The sequence below is a fragment of the Notolepis coatsorum genome, assembly GCF_963971535.1.
Source record: "Notolepis coatsorum genome assembly, chromosome: 11".
NCBI classification, from domain to species: domain Eukaryota; kingdom Metazoa; phylum Chordata; class Actinopteri; order Aulopiformes; family Paralepididae; genus Notolepis; species Notolepis coatsorum.
Window position 1 is genome coordinate 44,222,165 of NC_140175.1, and position 27,317 is coordinate 44,249,481.

The 27,317-nt window shown below is 43.7% G+C and overlaps 1 protein-coding gene across 2 annotated transcripts in view; it reads left to right on the forward strand.

Annotated features, from left to right (window-relative positions):
- Positions 1-17,448: 17,448 nt before the first annotated feature.
- The window catches only part of plgrkt (plasminogen receptor, C-terminal lysine transmembrane protein), a 34,997-nt gene continuing 25,128 nt past the window's right edge, over positions 17,449-27,317 (forward strand). Inside the window, exons 1-2 of one of the 2 annotated variants that reach the window (XM_084324754.1) lie at positions 17,449-17,586; positions 19,081-19,180. In XM_084324754.1, coding sequence (XP_084180880.1) covers positions 19,100-19,180 — 81 coding nt within the window. In that variant the 5' untranslated portion in view covers positions 17,449-17,586; positions 19,081-19,099. Of the gene's footprint in view, positions 17,591-19,080; positions 19,181-27,317 lie in introns of both variants that reach the window. The other variant, XM_084324755.1, reaches the window with a different exon arrangement.

Sequence of the window (27,317 nt, forward strand, 5' to 3'; positions counted from 1 at the left end):
GTGTTTAGTGCCGCGTAAAGCAAGGGATTCTTTCTGAATTCTCGAACCGTCCGCGCGTAAGAGCGCGAGGGATTCCGCGTCTTAATTCTCGAACCGTCCGCGCGTAAGAGCGCGAGGGATTCCGCGTGTGAATTCTCGAACCTGCCGCGTAAAGCGAGGGATATCAATGTATTGAAGGTTTCAATGTATTGGAATTCTCGAACCGTCCGCGAGTAAGAGCGCGAGGGATTCATTGTGAATTCTCGAAAACTGATCGTGATATATATGTGTATTCGTGTATGACTGCAAAATAATGTACTGTGTTTAGTCCGCGCGTAAGAGCGCGAGGGATTCCGCGTGTGAATTCTCGAACCTGCCGTGTAAAGCGAGGGATATCAATGTATTGAAGGTTTCAATGTATTGGAATTCTCGAACCGTCCGCGCGTAAGAGCGCGAGGGATTCATTGTGAATTCTCGAAAACTGATCGTGATATATATATGTGTATTCGTGTATGACTGCAAAATAATGTACTGTGTTTAGTCCGCGCGTAAGAGCGCGAGGGATTCATTGTGAATTCTCGAAAACTGGTTGGGCTTTGGTCACTATCTGTGTTAAGCTTATTTTATATTGATTATGTGCTCTTGAAAGACTGAAATGGGTTTAGGTGGCCTACATGTTAACTCTTTCCAATTACCTGTAGGTTACATGATTCCTATGATGAAAATAAATACTGTTTACTTCATAGTTGGGCCATAACTTTCTTTTTAATATTTTTGTCTTTTTGAATCCAATAGAGGCCTTTCAAAGGTAATAGGCCTATCATGCTTTTCCAATGTTATACCTGCTCTGCCACTGCACAGCAGTTAGGCATTTTTTTTTGCCTCTATTCCAAGCACTTTTGAATATATAAGTGCTATTCAAATGTTCTAAATTCCATAGACAATGTTTTGTACAGCTTATTGAGGCACTTACAACTTGTAACCTGGTGGTCACTATTTCCACATGTTTCAACTTGGGTGACAGCTAACTGTAGACTTTTTTATCTTTTTTTTTACATGAGCTGGCAACCAGCCAGTACAGCTATGAGGGAGTCCCTACCTCCCTGTTGTATATCCATACATATTGACTGACCATGTTTGGAATTGTTGTTTTTTTTTTTTTTTGATTTCTTTTCCTTTGGCCGGCGAAATCATGCAACTCATTAACGCGACGCATGACATCCAAGATGCAGTACTAATCAATGCTGTGGAACTCAGATCTATGGAATGTGAGGGGGAGGATGGTGCGTTTCTCTCAGCGCAGGAGAAAGAAGATAACGAATATGCACCAGGGCCGTACTTCCCACGGCAGGGCCGCGCTGTCCCTGGGCAAGCACACCACCTGGGGGCCCCATCCCCACAGCAGGACTACGCCTTCCCTGGGGCCCCTAGTGGGCCCCATCTCCACCGGCACACCAGCCACCATACCCTGCAACAACCCGACGAAGGGAACACATAAATTATGGTAAATGTTTTAACTGCGATAAAGCAGGCCACATAGCCTCTGAGTGCCAGGCCCCAAAGAGCGACAGGACCCGCAAGTACGAGCAGCGGGTAAGGAGGAGGGCCAGGAACAACGATCGTAACAACGACCATGACAATGACATCCTCTTAAATGAGGAAATACCATTCCTGCACCTCAATGCCAGCAAAGATTCGGGCCCACCCATGGACGACGTCACAAACCCTTATGCATAAGTAGGACCTACCCCACCACACCAACGATGACCCCGGCCTGTACAAACAACGCCCGCTACGAATATCCTACCTCCCTACTCCCTGCACCTGGTATGCTGCTGTATTCAACTATGGGGAGATGACTGCTACTGTACTCAATGGCATCCAGCCTCCTTGCAACAGATATATCGTTCTGTGTGTGAAGGAGTGGGAAGACACCTGACTGCTACTGTACTCAACGGCATCCAGCCTCCTTGCAACAGATATATCGTTCTGTGTGTGAAGGAGTGGGAAGACACCTGACTGCTACTGTAGTCCACTGTGACTGCTACTGAGAACGACAACAAGGGAAGTTAAACAACACTGATTGCAGAAGCCAGTGTGCATATTAAAAAGTAAAATTTCTGATTTAGATATGGGTACATATTCAGAGTTTGAAAATACTACTTATATTAAGACTGCCATTTTATTTTATTTGTTCTTTGTTTCCTATTAACTACTGTCGGCGCTTCGGGTCACTGAGAAACGCTTTATAGATGTGATACCATGTTTTTTTTATTTTAATTTAAAAAAAAATTCTCTCCTTTTCTGTTTATTGTTTTCCATTTGTTTTGAAAGCTCTCATTTTCCTCCCCTTTTCAATTTGCACCTGAACTTATAAATTATGTTTTTCTTCTTTTTTTTCCTACCTAAGAATGCAACATTTTGCAATTACCTGCTTGGAATTACGATTACCTACTTAGCCAAGTATGACATTATGATGTATTGATTTATTGTTCTACCTAGTGCTTATAATGGTTAGGGAGGGGATTAGGCCCCCCGAACCTTAGCCATTAACAGGTGGCGGTGGAGCCGCAAGGCTCCAAGGGCACGTTAAATACAGCATATAGTGCTGGGGAGATACTGAATGGCCCCCGTGTCTGATGAGGTATGAATCAACATGCCACAGTGGTACCGTCTAGTCGGCACAGATGTCGCATGTAAGGAAATGTGGGCACTGTGTGGTACGTGGGTGACGATCCACACCTAGTAGCGGGGCAGTGCGCCGGAGGGGGCAAAGCACCTGCTGTGAACAGGCAAGGCTGGTGAAAACGGTCAAAGTTTCCATACCCATAGCTAAGTGGGATGGGGATCAGACCGTCGGTTTCAAAACTAAGTGGCTGATAGGTACTACGGACAGTCAGCCGCTTGGGGTCCTGACTTGATGACGGACTATGAGATCGCTATCGACTGCATCGCCAGCCGGTCAGAGGAGCATTATGGCAAGAAGACCATAAATGCATCTGGCTCAATGTACAGTCGGGCCACAATAAGCCGAAACCGAATGCGTTATTAGGCGAGTTGTGCTTCTGTGATCAGCAGGTTTGAAAAGAACCACTGGGAAGCAGAGGGATAAGGTGTGTCGATTCAGAGGAATCTGGGTAGTAAGACCTAAGAATTGGAAAGAGACCCAGCCTATTACTGCACCCGAAGGTAAAAGAAGGGGACTTCTTCCGTTCACGAGAGGAGACCTTGGCCTGGAAGTGGAGACCTGCATCTCTGTTGGGGGAGAGGAGACGGCGTCGGAGACAAGGCAGCCCTAAGAAAGGAGCTGGTTGTTCCGATGGACAATCTACCTAAACCTTATGGGGAGGGACAGGTGTATCCAAGTAAGGGAAGGAGTGCATCCGAACGGGAGAAGGGTACTCTTAACTGGACGGAGGTTGAAAGGGTCAAAGCGTGTTTTTTTTATTCTACCTAAGACTACAACATTTTGCAATTACCGTGCTACTTTCTGCCAGGTATGAAATTGTGATGGATTGATTTGATGTTCTGCATGGTGTCTTGAGACTGTGGTTTAGTGATATTGATGGTTGAAATTACCAGGATGTGCCAAAAATGGCACAAAGTGGGGAATGTGAAGGGTAATTTCACATCCTCCTCCTCCTCCTCCACCCCCTCATCCTCCACCTCCTCCTCCTCCTCCACCCCCTCCTCCTCCTCCCCCCCCTCCACCTCCTCCTCCTCCTCCCCCTTCTCTCTTTGTTAAGTCATGATTTCTGTTTAAAGACAGGGCACCCATTCATCTGGCCTGATAAGTTTGTCAAGGTCAGCGCCGGCTAGAAGCCCTTTTTGGAGCCTCCCAAGAATGCATCGAAGGAGGCGTCTCTATTCCACTGTGTTAAAACTAGTGCTGTCAGGCGATTAAAATTTTTAATCTAATTAATTACAGGTTTTGTAATTAATTAATCTAATTAATCGCATTTTAATCGCATATTTATATTTCATATTCATATAAATATTTAAAATTCAAGGACATTACATTATTGTGGCAGGTGACTGATCAATTAAATACACCAAGAAGAATGCTTTAGAAATCAATTTTATTAAATAAATAAAATAAATAAAATGAAAACATACCTCTCAATAAGGTAACATTTGTTGCCGATACAGCCAATAACAGTTTACACTAAGCTACAGTATCCTCAAAAATCAGGGTCTAGTGCAGGGTTTACTACAGGGTCTACTGTATGCATGACATCTATTCCTTGAGCCAATTGCTAAGACAAACAAGCTTCAGCTTGTTTACATTGTCTGTGTGTAAGGCTGCCCTCTTCTTTTGGACTATGTGACCTGCAAGTGAAGAATGCTTTAGAAATCAATTTTATTAAATTGAATAAAATAAAATGAATGAAAACATACCTCTCAATAAGGTAACATTTGTTGCTGATACAGCCAATAACAGTTTACACTAAGCTACAGTATCCTCAAAAATCAAAACAGCCCACAGCAAGCTAGTGTCTGGGGGCATGACTACAGGGTCTAGTACAGTGTCTACTACAGTGTCTGGGGGCATGACTACAGGGTCTAGTACAGTGTCTACTACAGTGTCTGGGGGCATGACTACAGGGTCTAGTACAGTGTCTACTACAGTGTCTGGGGGCATGACTACAGGGTCTAGTACAGTGTCTGGGGGCATGACTACAGGGTCTAGTACAGTGTCTGGGGGCATGACTACAGGGTCTAGTACAGTGTCTGGGGGCATGACTACAGGGTCTAGTACAGTGTCTGGGGGCATGACTACAGGGTCTAGTACAGTGTCTGGGGGCATGACTACAGGGTCTAGTACAGTGTCTGGGGGCATGACTACAGGGTCTACTACAGTGTCTGGGGGCATGACTACAGTGTCTACTACAGTGTCTGGGGGCATGACTACAGTGTCTACTACAGTGTCTGGGGGCATGACTACAGTGTCTACTACAGTGTCTGGGGGCATGACTACAGTGTCTACTACAGTGTCTGGGGGCATGACTACAGTGTCTACTACAGTGTCTGGGGGCATGACTACAGGGTCTAGTACAGTGTCTGGGGGCATGGTCTACTACAGTGTCTGGGGGCATGACTACAGGGTCTGGGGGCATGACTACAGGGTCTAGTACAGTGTCTGGGGGCATGGTCTACTACAGTGTCTGGGGGCATGACTACAGGGTCTACTACAGTGTCTGGGGGCATGACTACAGGGTCTAGTACAGTGTCTGGGGGCATGGTCTACTACAGTGTCTGGGGGCATGACTACAGGGTCTGGGGGCATGACTACAGGGTCTAGTACAGTGTCTGGGGGCATGACTACAGGGTCTAGTACAGTGTCTGGGGGCATGGTCTACTACAGTGTCTGGGGGCATGACTACAGGGTCTACTACAGTGTCTGGGGGCATGACTACAGGGTCTACTACAGTGTCTGGGGGCATGACTACAGGGTCTACTACAGTTTCTGGGGGTATGACTACAGGGTCTACTACAGGGTCTGGGGCATGACTGCAGGGTCTAGTGCAGGGTCTAGTGCAGGGTCTACTGTATGCATGACAAATCTATTCCTTGAGCCAATTGCTAAGACAAACAAGCTTGTTTACATTGTCTGAGAGTAAGGCTGCCCTCTTCTTTTGGACTATGTGACCTGCAAGTGAAAATAGCCTCTCACATGGCACAGAGGTAGCAGGAGTAGCCAGATATTTGCGAGCAAGAGGAGACAGCTGTCCATAGGCTTTTGCGTGAGCTGCCCACCACTCCAGTGGACAGTCATTCATTCCGATGCTGGGCTCAGCTTTGTAGAGGTCTAATTGTCCTGACAGTACCCTGACTTCATCTGAATCAGAGTCTGAAGACAGCAGGAGGAGGGTCCTCTTCGCTGGTGGCTCGTCCTCTGTGGCTTGTGGAGCAGCTTTGTCTGCTTCTGGTCCTGGCAGCATCTCTTTAAGCCAGGTCCACACCTAATAAGAGGGACAATTAATTAGTTGCATAGGACTTTTCATGACAGCCTAAGGACTTAACACTGGTCTTCTCATTCACACACACACCTCATCCCTCTCGTCCTTTGGTACGCTCTTCAAGTCCTTGAATCGCGGGTCGAGGGCTGTAGCCAGCTTCAGCCATCTGTTGTTGAGGGTCGCTTTGCGTGCGTCCAGGTCCTTCGTGAAGCTGGCCTTGAACTTTAGGTGAGGTGTGTGTATGGGAGAGAGATAGGTGTGTGTATGGGGGAGAGAGGGGGGGTGAGGTGTGTGTATGGGAGAGATAGGTGTGTGTATGGGGGAGAGAGGGGGGGGTGAGGTGTGTGTATGGGAGAGAGATAGGTGTGTGTATGGGGGAGATTGGGGGGTGAGGTGTGTGTATGGGAGAGAGAGAGTGGGGTGTGAGGTGTGTGTATGGGGGAGAGAGAGAGAGGAGGGGGGTGTATGGGGGGAGAGAGAGAGGGAGAGACACTTACCTGCAGGGCTCAAGTACAAGCTCCAGCTTCTTCAGTTTGTCACACTCTGTGGGGGTCAGCATGGACAGCTTGTGGTTCTGTTGGGCCAAAGTGGCAGTCACAGCCTCCTGGTTCCTCAGGTACCGTGAGATCATGGCCAGTGTCGAATTCCACCTTCCAATTCAATAAAATAACTATTAGTCCCACTGGGGGTTGTTAATGCAGCATGATGCAATTGTACAGAACACAAAGAAATAAACACACACACACACTAAATTTACCCTAAGCATACAACAGGTAGTTAAACAGTCTCACCTTGTGGATACATCTTGTATCATGGGCTCTTTTGCTTGTCCGAGGGCAGTCTGCTGCTGCTGCAGTTCTTCTGTACTGGCAGGGCTGTGCTTGAAGTGGCCTACAATCTTGCGGCACTTTGCCAGGGTGGTGTCAAGGCTTCTGTCCTCAAGGGAGACTGTGATGGTTCTTTGCAGCACGTGTGCAGCACATGGCATGTGCTGGAACGGCATATAGCGCGCTGCTGCTATCATATTACGGGCGGAATCAGTCCCAATAGATGTGACTTTATCTTTTATATTCCACTCCTCTATTACTGTGTTGAACTGTTCAGCACACGCATCGGCGAAATGGCGGCCCACAGTTTTGGTCACCGTTAATGCAAATGATTGCAGTTTCCACTCAGTATCGATCAAGTGCACTGTGACACCCAAATAATTATGATTGCCCACCGACGTCCAGTGATCACCCGTTAGGGCCATTGGGCCAGCCCGTGCCAACACTTCTTCCCTCGCCTCCCTCTCTGTGTCATACATGTTGTGGATCCTTTTCATCACTGTAGCTCTCGAGGGTAGCTTGTAATTTGGGTCAGACGACGCTATTCGAAATGACTCCGCTAAACCCTTATCTTCCACTATAGCTATTGGCCTACAATATTTTGCTATCCACTTCGCGACGCTGTTGGTTAGTTTGTCTGTGGTGGATTTACTCAACCGTTTGCCTAACGGTAATTCTCCAAGAGTGGTTTGACGAAGCGTGCGAGTTGCTCTGGAGCTAACGTTAGCTACACTGGAGCTGCTCGAACAACTTGCCTGGACATGTTTAGCGTTCATGTGATACGTTAGACTAGAGCAGCTTCGGTGATACGCAAATTCTTTTTGACATAAGCTACATATTACAATGGTCTTGTTTACTGTCCCATCTATATTCTTTTTGAAATTGAACTTGCCGTTCATAGGTCCCAGGAGTATCGCCTCGGGTGATGCTGACATCTTGTTCCAGCTGAGCTAATTCCTTTGTGTGTTTGTTTTGTTTGATAGACGACGCATGTGTGAAGTGACGATCAAGTAGGCTACGGGTCATTCAATGGGCCAAGTTTAATACGCCCAACTCAAGCGTGGATTTCAAAATAAAAGCGCACCGATTTGCCACTTGTCTAAAGTAAATATAGGTCGGCTGTAATTAATTTTGCGTCAATTTTCATAACGCGATAATTTGCTGTGTAATTAATTAATCTAATTAACGCGATAAACTGACAGCCCTAGTTAAAACACATGACACTTTAGCTTTTTGTCACTTTCACTCTGACAGACCTGTGAATATGCACTCTGACAGACTGAAAGTCCGTCCGTATGGGCGTACTGTATATATATATTTTCTTTTCCAATAAACCTGTATTGTATTCATTTAACGTGAGTATTCCGGCTGTCTTTTATCTCCTGTTTCATTATTTCAGAATACCTGATTCGCAGTGTGACACTGTTTTAGGCTGCTGGATGTCCGTGGAGAACCTGGTGGTTTGCACGCTCATAAGGCCAATAACTTGTCTCTGTATTTTACTTAAGCATCCCTGGAGACGTCAAAATCCACCACACATCCCTGGAGAAATTGCCCTCCTCGACTGAGTGTAAAATCATTGAAAGTAATAAGGGACCAAGTATATCCCAAAAAGCAGTATAGAGTTCCAGTGGAATGCCGTCCCAACCAGGAGCCTTGCCCCGCTGCATGTCCGCAATTGCTTCCCTGAGTTCATCTAGTGTGATAGGTTCAGCTAACCGCTTTGCGTCCTCCTCTGAGATTTGTGGTAGGTTAATTTGACTAAGATAGTCCTCAAGCTTGGTGTGATCAAAGACCACTTCCGACTCGTACAGGTTGGAATAAAATGAGCGAAATGTATCATTGATTTTGTTGGGGTTGGTGGTTATCTCCCCCTGTTGGTTCTTAATGGCAGGGATATCCGCAAATTGATCGCTGGCCCGTATCCTCATAGCCATTGGTGACTTGGTCTAGAGCCATGAAAGTAATAGTGTTGTCTTGTTCTGTGCATTTGAAATTCAAACTGTTGTCTTAAAATGGAGTTTATCTCCTTTTTCACCACTTTAATTTGGAGCTCCAGTCGGTTAGAATATTTGCGCTGCATAGAAGACATCATTGTTTTATGCAGCGCCTCCAATTCCACCAACTTGGAGAGACGCCCCTTGCGGAGATTGGAAGCAAATAGCGTGGTATTACTCCTAATAAACCCCTTGACCGCATCCCACAAAGTTCTGGGGTCCTGTACCGAACCAGCATTAAACTGCACAAATTCAATGAGCTTCTCTTTAAATTGTAGATTAAATTCCTCGTTCTTCAGCAGTGTTGAGTTAAAGCGCCATCTAGGGGCACGAGACATCATTTTGCTGAGTGAACCCTTAAGGAGGATGTATTTGTGGTCTGACAGTGCAATGGGCTTCAAGTCAACGTCAAAACTATCGAATAGCCTAGGGGAGGAGAAGACATAATCAATTCTGGAGAAAGTTTTATGTCTCGCGGAGAAGAAAGAGTAGTCTTGCGAGGTTGGGTTGAGTAACCGCCACATATCCATAACCCCTGTGTCTCTAGACCAGCCACGTAGGGCCGCGGACGCTTGCTTTTGATCGTGGGTTACAGCATCTCCGGATTTATCAATCAATGGATCCCACATGGCATTGAAATCTGCACCCACTATGAATGAGTACTCAGGTAGTTTCAGCATCTCTGTAGTGAGTGCAGTATAAAATTGTGCGTCATACACATTAGGGGCGTATGCAGCTATAAGAGCAATTTTCCTGTTAGTGTATTCCATTTTTGCTATAGTGATTCGTCCTTCAGCATCCGACCACACGTCTAATAGTTTAATATTCAGCTTTCGCTTAGCCACTATGGCTACCCCCCGGGATCTAGTGCTAAAAGAGGAGGAGCCTATATTATGATAAAATTTGTTTGCAAGTTTAGCACTGTCAGCCTTTAAAAGATGCGTTTCACTCAGCAAAGCCACATCGACCTCCTGTCTTTTCATCCATGTAAGTACACTTGTGCGCTTATGTTGAATATTAAGCCCCCCTGAATTCCAGATCAAGATGTTTAAGTTAGCCATAGTCCAACCAGGTTGCAGTATGATTGAACGTGATTCCCCTGAAGTAGAGCACCACAATATATACACAACCCCACACTAAGGACCTGTTGGGCGAAAGCAGACATACAATAGAGCGAGCAAAAAGAAATAAAAAACAAAAAACCCTGTGTGTCCCCCCTTCCCCCCCCCCCCCCCCAAATATCTTGTCTGATGTCGATCAAACATCACCTGGCACTGTGCTCGGGTCACAGCAACCAGGACCACATTATGTAACTTTACCATTCTAACCAGAATTGTATATTGTAACAAATTAGGAATAGGGGGACTCCCCCGTCTCTCAACAGAGAGTATCAATCTATGTCTATATAGAATTCAGTGCATTATGCATACGAAAAAGGCACATGAAACATAGTTCGTCCGAACTGAACTTGATTAAAGTGACGTACTCTTAACACTCGGAATAACACCATTGTGGAAACAAACCCTGATCATTACCGTGCTGTCCACGTTGAGGCTGCGCAGCGTCGGCGACAGACTTGTATTCTGTTATGACAAGAAGGAGAGTTAAATGCACAACATTGTCCGCAGCGGTAGGATAACCTCGACCTGCCACCCGCATACAGTTTGTTGCAAAGGGGAACAACCCCCTCGAATGGACGGATCATAAGCATATTCAGTCTGTTTGAGTGAAGATTGTGATCTTCATCCCGCCCGGTTAGAGCCGAATAAAGATAATAAACAAACGTAACAATCCTCGCGCCGTTTACTGGATAGTTCAAGTGTTGGATGATAAAAAGGGCAAGAGATAAATAATAATGAAAAAACTGATAAGAGTATAGGGCGTCTGAATTACATTAAATTAGTCCGTAATCATGTTCGTGATTGAAATAGTACCGTATAGAGAAGTCAGGTATTACCGTCTTGAGAATTGAGGAAGCAGCGGTCGAACGTGTTTACCATAATGCTGGGCCGGCTAGCTAGCCGGTGTGCTAAAAGCACACGTGCAGTGAGGTCGGTAGCTTGGTTCGCTTGTATGCTAGCCGCCCACATGTGGAATCAGCTCCGCTCCTATAGGGTCGCTAGCCTGGATAGCTAGCATGTTAGCAGGCCACACGTGAAGCCTGCCTCAGGTACCCGCTCCAGCCCCTCATTGCCCATCGCTCGGCGCATGCTCCACCGCGGCCTGTCCGCTACCCACCGTCGGAGCGACCGTGCTGCTTCTTCGAATGTAGTCCTCCGCCTCGGATGGTGACTTGAACAGCCGGTTGCACGATACCTCTCCCCGTCCCGTCTTCACCTTTAGCGTTGCTGGGAATAGCAGAAACACCTCCACAGCTCGCTCTCGTGCCAGATCCATAGCGCCTGCGAATGCTCTTCACCGTTTAGCTGTGTAATCGCTAAAGTCAGCAGCGAATCTCAATGTACAGCCATTCACAACCGGAGGTTTCTGTCTGGCCTCTCTCAGTATATGCTGTCTCATCTGGAATCTCAGGCAGCAGAAAATGAATGTGCGAGGGTTTGCACGTCCGCCCTTCAACTGGGTAGCGGGTCTAAAGATCCTATGCGCTCTTTCGATCTCAGGGCGAGCTAGCTTTGGGAACCATTTTGGGACCATTTCCTCAAGGTACCTTATCGGGTCATCATCCTCCGTTTCATCAGGCAGTCCATATATTCTTACATTGCATCTCCTACCACGGTCCTCCAGGTCTGCCGCCTTCATCTCACAATCACGTAGCCTGTCCTCCAAGTTTAATATTCCCGCGACGTTGGTCTCAGCCGCCTGCACGACCGCGGACATATCTTCCTCCGCCACGGTTAATCGAGTGTCTATTGCAGCCACCTCCTCCTGCAATGCATCCACCCTGCCCGCTAGCTTAGCCAAGATAGCGTCCGTTTCCTCTCGGAATATCGACCTGATGAGATCCCTATCCACGTCGTTCAGGGTTCCCAACTTGCTCTGCGTATGTTTAGACATAATTCTAACTTCTGGAAAATCAAATGGTATAAAAAATAAAACGTATTCAGGGATGAGCGGTCAGGTGGCGTAGCGGAGATTGCGTTCGTCACCAACACCGGAGATGCTGGATTCGCCTGTTCGAATCCAGTTCACAGCTCCGGCATGGTCACCAGCTTGGCTGGCCGTTCACACTAATACAATTGGCAGTGTTAGGGGTGGGAAAGCAGGTGGGTGGGTCCTGGTCGTTGTAAACAGCGACTCCTACAGTTCGGTCGGGGCGCCTGCTCAGCGCGGATAGGATCTAAGGGGGGTAGTGTGATCCTTCCACACGTTACACCCTCTCAGTGAGAGTCCGCGCTGCCAGGTGAAAAGAAGCGGTTGATTGGCTAGACGTGTGTCGGAGGAAGCACGTGATAGCCTCCACTCTCCCAGACCGACTGTGGGGGGTAAGTGCGCAGCGACCAGGAAGGGGATTGGGAATTGGCATAACGACTAACATTGGGATGGGAGAAAATCGGAGGAAAAAGGAAGGGGGAAAAGATATAAAAAAAAAAAAAAAAAAAAAAAAGCTTATTCAGGAATAATGTGGCCTGGTTGCAGAGCACAGAAAAATCAGCCAGCCATGCGCTGTGGAACGGAACCGGAAGCCATAATTACAAACATCTCAAAACAAACTAGTCAGACTACTGCTTGACCTGACTCCTAGAACCCACCTCACCCCTGCACACTTTGCCAACCTAGGATGGCTTAGAGTAGACGACAGAGTACAGCAACTTGCAATGGGCCTGGTCTACAAGATACACTACACGACCAAGGTACCCATGTACATGTCAAAATACTTCCCAAAGGTCAGTGAATACCACGATCACAACACCAGAGGGAGCTCCACAAATCATGTAAAACCCAGATTCGGCTCAAACAAGGGACTAAACACGTTTCGCAATTATGCCACAACAATGTGGAACGCCCTACCCAAAGCTGTAAAGGAATGTGAATCACTACCCACCTTCAAAAATACTCTCAAAGAACACCTACGGGAGACTGCAATTCAAAACTGGCCCCTACAAATGTCCTAACCCAGTTGTACAATAAAGCCCAAGCATGGCTTTGTCAGTATTCCAACGTACCCAACCCCCCCCCCCCCCCCACCTCCAATGTACAGCCCCACCCAACCCCACCCCACCTACCCAACCTCCTCCAATGTACAGTTTCTATGTCAAATGTATGTCAGTATTCCAATGTACAGTGTCCCCCCCCCCTACCCAGCCCCCCCCCCCCCCCCACCTCCAATGTACAGCCCCACCCCACCTACCCAACCTCCTCCAATGCACCGTTTCTATGTCAAATGTATATACACTCTTTTTTTGGATTTTTTTTTGTATCACAAACAGTACTGTATTTGAAAATCTGGTATGTCATAAATGTATATATGTAGCTGTCTATCTGTATGTCGTGTGTGTCATATGATGAATTGAAAATGGGGGACCCTGATGGAAACAAGACGAAAGTCTTTCTCAGGTCTGCATCCTCTTAACAATTGTATGTATTGAGCTGTACTGTACTGTACCCATTCTGCAATCTGTTAATAAACTTTTCAATCAATCAATCAATCAATCAATTCTTCTAGAGAACCACAGTATTGCTGCTTGTTGCAGCGTTCTTCTAGAGAACCACAGTATTTCTGCTTGTTGCAGTGTTCTTCTAGAGAACCACAGTATTGCTGCTTGTTGCAGCGTTCTTCTAGAGAACCACAGTATTTTCTGACACCATTTGTTTACAAGGATCCCCATTAGTCATCATCAACGTGTTGACTATTCTTCCTAGGGTCCTCACAGATATACATATACAAATATGAAACATTCAGTGTAAATCAGTCATATATCACATACATAATCAATATAAAATACGCTTTATGAAGTGGAGTAACTCACTTCCAGATAGATGGTAACTCACAGGTGGATACATCAGGATATTGGAGGACAGCTTAACAAACTTGGCTTCCAGTCCCTCAAGTCCAGCACCACTATGGCTGAGTCGTAGAACCAAGAATCATGACTCACACATGCACTGGACTCCTGAACATAACAGTAACTGAAGGCTAAATAACTTATACACAGACCCCTTTTCAACACAAAGTCAAGTTTAACACATAGCCCAACAAGGAGCAGTAGAATCTAGATAATAATAATATCAACAAGAATAATATGAACACAAATTGCTAGGAGGGGAAAACTATTTAGTTAAGCATTCAAAACAAATATGACTATTATAGTTGTGATAAAAGGAACACGTTATAATACATTTCCAGAAGATAAATAGTTCAAATGATGTATTTAACCTTTATTTTACCAGGTAGTCACTTGAGATCAACAATCTCTTTTTCAAGCAAGACCTGAAATGTATATATGGGTCTATTATCAGGCTAAAACACAGCATCAGATATAAGTCTATTATCAGGCTAAAATACAGCATCAGATATGGGTCTATTATCAGGCTATCTATCAGATAATTTCCCCAATGCTAAAATCTGATACCTGATACGATATTATTTATCTCTAATGGAGATAAATGTATCATATATCTCAAACACTTTTGTCCAATGACCCCAAACTGTCTAAGTCTAAACTGTTCATGGGAGAAAACGGAGGAAAAGGGAGGGGGGAAAAGATAAAAAAAAAAAAAAAAAATCAAGTGTTTAGGGATGCTCGATATTGGCTTTTTTACCGATATCGATATTGTCCAACTCTTAATTTCCGATACCGATATCAACCGATACCGATATATGCAGGGTTCCCCCCCCCAGAAAACTGAATAATTTCAGGTAATTAACATTACATATCTCTTGTCGTGTAATTAACACAACATTATGCATACTTTGACAATAAATAAAATAATAATTTGTTCTTACTTGCTTGCCTGAGTAAATAAAGGTAAAATTAAAAAATAATGATAATATCGGACATACTGTTTACCTGTTTATACTGTTTTTTATTATCTTTTTTCCCCTCCTTTTTTCCGATTTTTTTTTCTCCCATCCCACTGTTAGTCGTTATGCCAATTCCCAACCCCCTTCCTGGTTGTTGCGCACTTTCCCCTACTGTTGGTCCGAGAGGCCGGAGACTGTTACATGCTTTCCTCCGACGCATGTGCAGCCAGCCGGCAGCCAGCCTGGCCGCGCAGATTCTCACTGGGAGAGTGTCGTGTGGGAGGCCGCACTACCTCTCACCAGATCCTACCTTCGCTGAGCAGGCGCCCCGAACGAACTGTAGGGGTCGCTGTCCACAACGCCCAGGACCCACCCACGGCTCCCCTCCCCCTAACTCAGCCAAACGAGTTAGTATAGCGATCAGCCTCCAAGTGTTATTTTTGATTACATCACTAACAAAATAATAAAAGAAAAAACTCATTTAATCAGATTAATCACTTTATTCAAAGTGAGGATATAAAAGTAAATCAAAGTTTGAGGATAAAAAAATTATTATAATTATAAAAATAAATGAGAATATTTTTTTATTTTTTTTATTTTTATTAAAAACGAAGGTTCGAACGTCCGTTCGAAAAACCCTGACGAAGTTTGAATCACTTTATTCAAATTGAGGATTTAGTTTGAGGATATAATAATAAAAATAAATTATATATTTTTTTTTTTTATTCTTTTTTTTTTTAATTAAAAACGAAGGTTCGAACGTCCGTTCGAAGAACCCTGATGAAGTTTAAATCCCAAAAACAGGCTTCGGGGACAGCCTTACCAAACATAATTATTTATATTATTCAAATGGAACTCAAACATGTTCCGTTGTGATGTCACAGTATGATGTCATAATAGAACATTCTAGAACATTTGTGATGTCACAGTATGATGTCATAATAGAACATACTAGAACATTTGTGATGTCACAGTATGATGTCATAATCAAATATTCTAGAACATTTGTGATGTCACAGTATGATGTCATAATAGACATTCTAGAACAATTGTGATGTCACAGTATGATGTCATAATCAAACATTCTAGAACATTTGTGATGTCACAGATGATGTCATAATAGAACATTCTAGAACATTTGTGTTCTATATCACAGAGGCAGTGCTGACATTTCTGCATGCTTCAGAGTTGTACCAGAGGATATAGCGTTAGTGTATGTATTAGTATTGGACAGGCAAGAGGAGCAGAGAAGAAGGAGAAAGTGTGAGTTGAAGAGGCCTAAAGATGGCACACCACTAGTGTAGTATAAGAACTGAGGAGGGAAGAAATACGCCAAGAAAGAAGAAGAAGAAGAAGAAGAAGAAGAAGAAGAAGAAGAGATCATCAAAAGAAGTGCGGAGGGCAGTAATACGCCACGATGCGTCTACACTGCCGGAAATTTTAAAGAAGAAGAAGAAGAAGATCTCATTGTGCATCTTGAGACAGGATAGATAGACTGTCTATCCTACAACACAGACTGAAACCTGCATTTATCAACCAAGGTGCCTTGCCTACCATTTTGCTGTGGAAATGTGAGTACGCCTATATTCTAATACCAACGCAGTTGTGCGTTTTGCGAATCTCATTGGCCACTGACGTTTCTGGTCATGTGACATGTGCACCAATCGTGTGACGGCAAGTTCTTTCGAAGGTTAAGCTTAGGCACTCTTTTGAAGTTGGTTAAGGTTAGAGTTTGTCTTAGAGTGTGACGGCAAGTTCTTTCGACGGTTAAGCTTAGGCACTCTTTCGAAGTTGGTTAAGGTTAGAGTTTGTCTTAGAGCATGGCGATAGAACGCCAGGTAGTTTGCAGGCTGTTCGACGCTGAAATGGGCAAAGACACAGCTCGTCACGCGATTGGGCGCACATGTCACATGACCAGAAACGTCAGTGGCCAATCAGATTCGCAAATCGCACAACTGCGTTGGTATTCGCATAGACGCGTCCACAACAGCTAGCTAGCTGTTCTACTTGAATACTGAATGTTAATATTGGATCAGACAATATTGAATACTGAATGTTAATATCAGACCATATTGTATGACAGTGAAGTTATTGAATCTTTTTGTAGTGTCTCTTTTCGGTGTTGCACTTTTTAGATGGTCCCTGGCTGCGCACTTGCCTCACAGCCGACTGCACATAGAATGTACAGCTCCGAGGACGGCTCGTTTAGGTGAAAATAAGGTTGTAGCTCATTGTCTACCTTACTACGATAGGAAAGATGTGTCCTATGTGTTTTAAAAACATTTAGCGTAAGAATAAAAATAAAATAAATTCGAATCTGTGAATATCTTTCTAACTTTACCTAAGTCTCCCGATTGCGATACAATAAAGCGAATCTTCATCACAAATCATATTTCTTTTCGTAGCCGCATTTTGCCGAGACGCTCTATGATTGGCCACTGACTGGCGCTCTCGGATTGGCCACTGACATGTGCGCCCAATCGCGTGAAGAGCTGTGTCTGCCCATTTCCGGGTCTAACAGCCTACAAACTACCTAACGCCTAGTTTATCACTGGTTAAGCTTAGGCAACTCTTTCGAAGTTGGTTAAGGTTAGAGTTTGGAATCAGGGCTGGTGTTCTATCGCCCTGCTCTAAGACAAACTCTAACCTTAACCAACTTCGAGTGCCTAAACTTAACCAGTGATCGAAACAGGCGTCACACGATTGGGCGCACATGTCACATGAAGTGGCCAATCAGAGAGCGTCTCCGCAAAATGCGGCTACGAAAAAAGAATAGACGCGCTCGGGCGACACACGTTTGTTTTCATCAGGATCATGCCCTTGGAACTTTGCTAAACCTGCCAGCTAATTAACATTCAATCACAGTTAATAGTTTATGTAATTGCTTTCTACACACTAAAGTAAGTGAGTGGCCTGCTATCGATTGTAACTTGTTTACTGCTCCAATCTTAAACCATGTGGCACAGTAGTCGTGTGTGAACCCGACCCTGTCTGTGCTGCACGACACACGGCTAGTCGTGGCTTACTGTATATGTACAGTAGTGTTGCTGCTAGTGGCCACTGGACTTCCTGCCAGCAAGCTATAATAGCCACCAGTTAAACTTGGAATTCGCGTTCTAGCTAAACCATGAGTGGGTAGCCTCCATAGCAATAACACATTTTGAGTCATTCAACAACGCCATGCTGCTCAGCAGCAGCTGCTGCAACGTTTTAGTCTGACCAAGTACAAGCTGTCTTCCAAAACCTATTGGTAAAATATTGTTGAGCCATCCATGTACCTAACCTAGCTAATTTAATATGACGTAGCTACTGTGTTGTTAGCTAGCCATTATTCAGGCAATGAAATGTTTGATATAGACATTTGTTACTACAGTACAGTGGTTAGCTAACAGGTGGACATCATATCTAACAACAGGATTGATTGATTTGTTTGAAAACTTTATTAACAGATTGCAGAATGGGTACAGCTCAATACACACAATTGTTAAGGGGATGCAGACCAGAGAAAGACTTTCGTCTTGTTTAAATCAGGGTCCCCCCTTTTCAATTCATAGTGACATTTATGACATACAGATATACAGTACTGTTTCATCAAGACATTTATGACATACAAATATACAGTACAGTACTGAGAAAGATATCATAAAAAAATATATATACATTCGAAGGGGAAGAAATTGTACATTGGGGGGGCCAGTTGGACATTTACCGGGGCCAGTTTCTAACTAATGTTTTGATAGTTTCATTAATAGTACAGCCATTACTCTGTCAATATACACACAATGACAAAATAGTTAGTTACGTGTGCAACAGGTTGCTCTGCAATTCCCATAAACCCACAAGCAGTTAGATCATGGTAGAAAAACCACTAGAGATGATAAATTCATATAAAGGAACATCCATTCCTTTAATAGAATACCAATGAAGACAATACATGGAACATTACTCTAAAATAAACACTTCTTGTGTAGTACTACTAGGAATGTTGACAATATAGTGACATTAGATTAAAAAAAATCACTAGTATCCACATTAAAATATAAAAATCCATACGAGAAGCAGTTTTCCCCTCCAGTGTGTACAAAGTGTGTTTGTTAACCATCTTGGCTTTTGGCTGGTCACCCCATACTGAGGTCAGACAGTTCCTATGACACCAGTATTTAAAACACCAGAACAATGTGTGTTCACTCTTATACCATGACATATTGTCCCAGGAACATCCACACCGTCTGTCTCACTCCTCAGAGCGACAGAAACCCAACTGTTGTAGTGTTCTGTCATGATGTTGATGTGTGTAACGGCATTATGTATTACTATTAATAAGTAAGTGTATCCAGTAACCCTCCCTGGGCGGATAAAGGAATAAGAAACGTGTCGTTTTGTCTCTAAATCAGCATCAACGTCGTCATCATCATGGGGTTCCTGATGTCAAAGTCCCTGGATGAAAACTTCAGAAAACAGCAGGAGTTTATGTTACACAATGCAAGACTGCAGGTGAGAGAACACCTTACTGACACTGACCAAGTCATAGTGGGCCTCATCTTAACTAGCATTTCCTCTTATTTTGTTCTTACCTGGGATTCAGCAATGTTTTCTTATTGTTGCTTTTCTCTCAGGCAAGACCAAATTCTAAGAGTGGTCGAGAGCACTCTTACCCAGATAAGAAACTCTTACCCAGATGAGTTTTTTTTTAAAGCCTACCATTCATAATAATAATAATAATACATCAGATTTATATAGCCCGTTTCCTAATGCTCAAAGACACTTTACAAAACAAACAATATAATACAATACAGTTTTAGTAGATAAAATAAAAAAATATATATATAAAAAGGTGAGAGAGGAAGGAGTTCATGGGTTGAAACCAAACCATTGGTCAATTGCCCCCAAATACCCCCAAATATGACTTTATAAACCCAGAACTTTTCAATAATAATAATTATTATAACTTATTGCGTGCGTTCTGCTTCTGAAATGGATTATATATTGCTGTTAGAACAGTTAGATGCTTGCTGCCCAGGCCGTACGCATACTGTAGAACGCATATTTACAACCTCTCCTCCCCTCTCCTCTTCTCTCCTCTTCTCTGCTCCACACCTACAAGTTATGAGCGCACTCAGGGTTTTAGCCACAGGGACCTTTCAGAGAGAGATGACAGGTGACAGATCCGGTATTGTCGTTCAGTATTGACAAAGCCTACTTTGCTGGAACGATTTGTTTCGCACTATACAGTACATGTATAAGTACATGTATACGTTTTTATTTGTCATCAGATTAACACACACACACACATGCGATGAGCGACCCACAGGAACACAGAGTCGTGAGACGTGTGTGTGTCATTTTGAGATCAGTCACAAATCGCTTCCTGTTTAATGGATCAGACCGGGATCAGATGCCGAACCACGGCTGTTTTACACACGCCTCATTCGCCTTATAAGGAGATGGTGGGCGTGTCTATGCAAATTAATTGAGCGTGAACGTGCATTTGTGTTTAAGAATGAGTGGGATTCATCATGCACAGATTTGGACGTTAAGAACAGCTTGATGAATGTGGCGGTGGCTTTTCTTATTGTTCTCTTAACAGAGAAATATAACCGCAGACTGCATGTGAGAGAATACCTTACTGACACTGACCAAGTCATAGTGTTCCACCACAGACTGCATGTGAGAGAATACCTTACTGACACTGACCAAGTCATAGTGTTCCACCACAGACTGCATGTGAGAGAATACCTTACTGACACTGACCAAGTCACAGTGTTCCACCACAGACAGACTGAATGCGAGAGAATACCTTACTGACACTGACCAAGTCACAGTGTTCCACCACAGACAGTTTAGCAGATTATAATCATTAAATGACAACCATGGCCAATAGCAGTAGCTTTGCACTAGGGCTGGGCGATAAAACGATAACGATAACTATCGCGATAAATTATTTCCTCGAAATAAACATGAAACGTGGTCGCAAAGTTTCGATATATCGATTTTCCAAGCTTGGATATGAGCACACGCACTAACAACCAATCAGTGAAGGAGATGGCCGACAGTGAAGGAGACCCGCGGTGCACCTCTGGGTAGAGAGGTAGGACTCTAGTAGTAAACACGTAAACACGGGTTGGTGGTTCGAATCCCGCTCAAGCCCATGTCCATCCCACTGCCGTTGTGTCCTTGGGCAAGACACTTAACCTACTTGCCTCGTATGAATGTGTATGCATGTGAATGAATGTTGGTGGTGGTCGGAGGGGCCGTAGGCGTTGATTATTCGCCACGCTTCCGTGAGTCTGCCTCAGGGCAGCTCTGGCTGCAATTGTAGTTTACCACCACCGGTATGACTGTGTATGAACGAATAATGGACTCTGTAAGCGCTCTGGGGTCTCTGGGGTGTCACGAAGAGCGCTATATAAATCCAATCCATTATTATTATTATTATTAAACAAGGCTGGCTAGGATAACTAGCTTCACGGCACTATTTTATATATTTACGTGCCGAGTATGTGTGTGGCGTGAATTCTGAGGCCACGTTTATAGTAGTGTGGGGTATACAGTGGACGTTGTTTCAATATATTGGGGCGGAAGAGAGTATTTTAGGGTAATATTTATTACATTGTCATGGAATACACCGCTTAGACACAACAGGCTGGCTAGGATAACTAGCTTGCGCGGCACTATTTTATATATTTACGTGCCGAGTATGTGTGTGTCGTGAATTCTGAGGCCACGTTTATAGTAGTGTGGGGTATACAGTGGACGTTGTTTCAATATATTGGGGTGGAAGAGAGTATTTTAGGGTAATATTTAGTACATTGTCTGTCATGAGATACTCCGCTTGTCGGCTAACTGCTAACGTGCGCGGACTGATGACGACATCAACATTCGCAGCAGCAAAACAAGTCTATTATATATCTATGCTATTAATAGCCCGTCCATCGGCGCCGGGCATAAGAAGTTAATTAAACTTGACAGACATTATATCGACGATAATTATCGATATCGAGTTATATGAAAATAATTGTATAATTTTATCGCGATAACGTTTTTGGCCATATCGCCCAGCCCTACTTTGCACCATTTTGTATGGCAAAACACGCCATGAGAATAGTATGAATGTACTCAGTCACTCACTGGCTGAGCGACTTAGTGAGTGGGATGGATGGGTGGAATGATTGATGCTCAAAATCCCCAAATACCACCAAGTATTCATTCCTTGCTATTAACACTTTGACTGCCCATCACGAGTTTTCTCGGGTTTACCCCCGCTGGTTGAAGGCCCATCACAGGAATTCTCGTATTTTCTCGTTTTTTTTTTAATCTTTTTATTTTTATTTTTTATTTCTTTATTAGCGATCTGAAATCATATTTCATTAACCAAGTCTACCGTTGGAAAATCAACCACTCCAGGCGCTCGGATGTGAAAAAAGCGCCCCCTATCGTCTCCCAGATGGTAATTCACCCTTTTGGATTGAACTCAATGAAAATGAATGAGAAAAAAAACCCGCAATCCACGTTTTACTTCTCACTCATGCAACCGCCGTCGACCAGTTTCACTCTGGAGCTTCAGAGCAGCGGAGATTATGTGTTTTTACACTATACTCGGTGGATCAATAAAATGATTGATTTTTTCTAATGGCGATCAGGAATTGGAATAATCCATTTGGATACCATCTGATCTCAGGTAAGGAATCTATGTTACCAGGCTTAGGATAATCAGATCCGTTTTCATGGAGATATAAGCTTTTATGTGATTACGTGATATGGCTGTTTCACTGTGCGAGCGGTCAGTAACTAGGAGAATCGATTTTCAGCTCACGGCACGAGCATGCATGCACACACATATACTATCGATAATCTAGTGTTTATTTTAAAACGATTCATAAATAGGCCGAAAAATGACAACGTTCTAGAATATTCCAGTAAAGGGCGATTTTCATAGAATGTCTTCTTTTTTCCGTGAAATCGAGTGCTTTTCAAAATGCTAGAAAACGGAAATGAACTGATTAAAAAAAAACAATCTGCTTTGACAATGTTGACTGGAAAATGAGTCTTTGATAAGCGACAGGCAGATTAGACACATAGCCATAATTTAAAACATAGATTAGGCGATATTAACGCTAACATTGAAGTGGTGCTGGGCATTCAAGGGGGTAAAATGGAATTAAGCGTGGGCAATCAAAGTGTTAACACTCATTCAAATACCACCAACTTACTATACATTTCTCCCTAACATTCATTCTCTCATCTGTGTATGTTTTTAATGTCTCTTCCGTATCCTGTGTGTCTGTCTGTCTGTCTGTATATCTGCTTATTTATTCATTGTAAGTTGTCCTGCCTGTAGTCAAACTCCTCATTATCTCCTTAAGGCATTTTACTGATATATTTGTCCTGCTAAATATTAGTGGTATATGTTGTGCCATTATTATCAGTTTTTTGCTGTTTACTGTACTGTACATGGCTCTCATTTGCATACATAGGCCTACATTAACAGTGTTTCCTATACATAGCTGTTGTGTGGACCAGCACACTATCAAACAGGCCCACCAGAAATAGATTTCCCAGACTGGCACAATATAGCAATAATACCTTAGTGTGAATATGGTCATGGCAGTGAGTGCAGTAGTAAGTGTGAAGTCCAGGAGAAACCCAGGAGGATGTACTGTAGGTCTAAGCATGCTCCCTGGCAAGCCATGCTTCATGGAAATTGTCAGCTTTTGACAAAAAAGATTGCTAGTCAGAACTATGTAGGCACATGTAAACCATATTCCAATGACAGTTATGAGCTCATATTCTGACTATGAGAAGCATGAATATGATCAATGGGACATGTCTGGGTGATTTCTTTATTACAATTGAATTTTGGCTTCCAACAATTATGAAAACAAGTCCAGTGTTAAAAATGCAAGTTTTATAAATGTATGACATTTCCAAAGTTGGCAAGTTATCAAGTTAAATAATCGTGATCTCAATATTGACCCAAATTATTGCAATTATGATTTTTGCCATAATTGAGCAGCCCTACAATGTGTTATGCCAGATCGCTGCTATTAGCTGGGATATTGAGACATGTAAATAATAATAATAATAATTACTTGCATTTATATAGCGCTTTTCTAGACACTCAAAAGCGCTCTACATTGTAGGGTGGAAATTGCCTCCTTCACCACCACTGGTAGCACCCAACCTTGGGCTATGCAGGCTCAATGGCTGCCATACACTGGCACCCGGTACACATCGCACTACACAATGGCTGAACGGCTCAGGAGACGGGGATTGATATCAGTCAATTAAGGGGAAGGGATGATTAGGTGGCCTTGATGTCAGAGACCTGATTGGGAATTTGGCCAGGAACGTCAGGGAACCCCCTACTCTTTACGATAGGCGCCCTGGGTTCTTTAACAACCGAGATTCAGTCAGGACTAGGGATGCCCCCCGGACCCCGGTTTTAAACGGGAACCGGTACTATATTAGAAAATACCGGAGTATTTATAAGCTCTGACGTCCTCGGTACTGCTATCGATACTCTAGAGAAATTATTATTATTATTATTATTATTTAAAAGTTGCGAACGATCCTCTCTCTGTCTCTGCACGAGAAGCGAGCCGCAGCCAGCGAGTCAATTATTACACACACTCCTCGCGAGTCGCTCGCTAGTGCTACACATAGACATACGGGTACTACATACGGGTACTCCTTAATGAAAGTCCCCGACGCCCCGTGCTATAGCGCTCTGCACACAGACAGCAGCTCTGCATGCACTGAGTCGTGATCATGGCGGATAGAGCGAAGCGTTCTAAAGTATGGATATACTTTACAAGGGTCAATGCCGACAATGCACGTTGCCACAAGTGCAACAAAACATTTGCCAGTAAGGGTGGCAATACGAGCAAATCAATTTATCAAAACATCTGTTGGCAAAACATGATATTAGTGTGCAGAAATGCGCGTATTCGACTGCCTTGCGCGCAGTGTCCCATCTGCATACTGCAGCCGTAACCCAAGATACGGAGTTGCCTAGGCTAATAACGAATTATTACAAATAGGCTAATAAACAAAACAATTGTTTAGCTACAAATACTACAATCTAAACTTTTTATAGATCGTCAAGCTGAGGCGTCAGCCACTATGTCCCAGCCCAGTGAGCCCAGGGCCACCCACACATCCTCCTCTACAGTACCTCCCTCCACCACCCAAAGTCCTTTCTCCCTAGCAGCTAGAGGAAGGATGACAGAGGATAGGGTGAACGAGTGTCACAGTTCTGTTAGCCTTTTGCATTTGTTGTTTATTATAAAAAGTCTATAATTCAGAGTCAGACACATTTAAAACATTGTTGCTGCTGTTGCTGAAGAAATTATATTAATTTATTATATTTATTTATAAAGTTATATAAAAGAACATTGCTGCTGCTGTTGCTGAAGAAATTATATTTATTTATAATACTTATTTATAAAGTTGTATTTATAAATAATAAAGCAATGTTGATTCTGTTCTTAATTAATTGTCTTTTTTTCTTGCAAAAAAAATAACCAAAAAGAACCGATAAGAGTATCGATAAAGTACCGAACCGTTAAGCAGTATCGATAAGAGTAGTAGTATCGATAAAATCCTAACGATACCCATCCCTAGTCAGGACCTCGGTTTAGCGTCTCATCCGAAGGACGGCACTCGCAGCTGTACGGTGTCCCTATCACCGTAACAGGGGCATTGTTACTGACTAGTCCAGACTCGAGGACAGAGTGCCCCCTGCTGGACAACACCACTTTCTGACAGCAGCCTTGACCAAGGCTCGAACCGGTGATCTTCCGATCATTAGTCCGGAGCTCTACTCATGTAGCCACGCTGCCGGACAAGGCTGACAAACACCTTATCATGTATATTGTTGGGTTTGTGGTCTGTGAGTTCTGTTTCCATGGCGATTCTTGCAATAATCTATTACATTGACTCATGTATGCACTACAGGCATATTGGTAATCAGGATATGAAAAAATATAAACGCTTTATCCCTTCTATCCAGACCATAACTGGGATATTGGCCAGAATCCACAATATGACCTTTCAGTCACTGTTATGAATGCTCTAAGGTCCAGATCAGACAGGACGTGTTTTGAAAGTTGCAAAACACGAGGCACACTATGCCGCCTTTGTTTGCTGAAGCTTTGAGTTTATCTTTTTTGTATTTTTTATCTTTACTTGGGGCATTTAGGGCACTCCGCCAAAAACGCGAGGCACCTGGAGCAGAAAAAGGAGAGGCCCTCAACAATGCAAATCATCACTGGGATGAACAATTACAGAAAGCCGCCCATAGCTGCAAATGCAGGTCCCGTCTGGTATGGGCCTACTATACTGTAATAGCTGTAAATGTATCTGTCTGGGGTCAGAAATAAGATCATCAGATGATTAATATTTATTGTATGTATCATTTTTCAGCAGTGGGGGTTTGCTGAAGCAACTATAGAGGAAACACCATTGATAATTCAGTTTCCTGTCTAATAATAACCCCCTCAGCATCTAAGATGGACTGAGACACTTCTCTTCTGTCCTGCTCCAGGGGCATTCAGGGAATGGAAAACTCAGGTTTTATTGCAATCATTAAAACAAGTGTTTGTATTTCTTCAATCTGTACAGCAACCCCCCCCCCCCCCCTCCATTTCACAAACAACGGGTTGTGAAATATTAGTGTCTAATGAGGCGCTAGGTGGCAGGTGGGATATGTGACTCTGCAACAACAATATCATTATCACAACTACACCCACAGGGGTAGGAAATATCCACCCTAAAACAGGGTTCATATGGTCTTGTGCATTCCAAACAAGACTAGGCTTGCCTAGTACAGCATGCAATCCTCTTTTGAAAATAAAATAAAAAAGAAGGCAAAAACCAGATAAGTTAATCAAACCTGTGATGCCATCAGGTATAAAGTGATCTGCTCCACTGATGATTTGAGTTTGAGTTTTTACTTTATTATGTAGTAAAACTCTCAGTTCTGAAACAGAACATGTAGCCATGATATTCTTCTGGGTGTCTCCATGTCACCCCAACCCCTTCCCAAGTCACTGTCTGTGGAGCAGCTTCAGACTTTGTGTGTGATGTGTTTGATTCCAGTGGGAATGGTCTCCTAATTTATTATCAAAAAACCTAGAATTTTGTCCCCATCACAGATTATGGTCTTCATTCTCTGGTTTCTAAGTGTGGAACATTTCTAATATTCACAAACATTAATTGGACTGAATTAATTGGTGTACAATCATACAATGGCATATTTAAATTTTATGTTAGTGTGAATTTTCGCTTTTCTTGTTCCTATCCCTCTCCCTTCCCTGGCCCTTCCAGTTGTGATGGACGAATATTCATCGATGACCACCATGTTGTGGTGGGGGAGACCTCCCCCCACCCTCCCTAGTAGTTCCAGCTTAGTAGGCCCTGACAGCATGCTCCCCAGTTAGAGGGAGACTAAGGGGGCTTTCTCACTCACCCATTCGGGTCCGTTCCGATCCGTTCTGGTCCGATCCGTCTCTGAGTGCAAACCCCCCCCCCCTCTCCCCCCTCTAGTTTGTGTACACACTTCAAGTCTTGTTGCGCTCCGGATTCTGTTTACGGTTTGCGTTTTGAGCGTGTACGCTTGCCGTAGGCGATG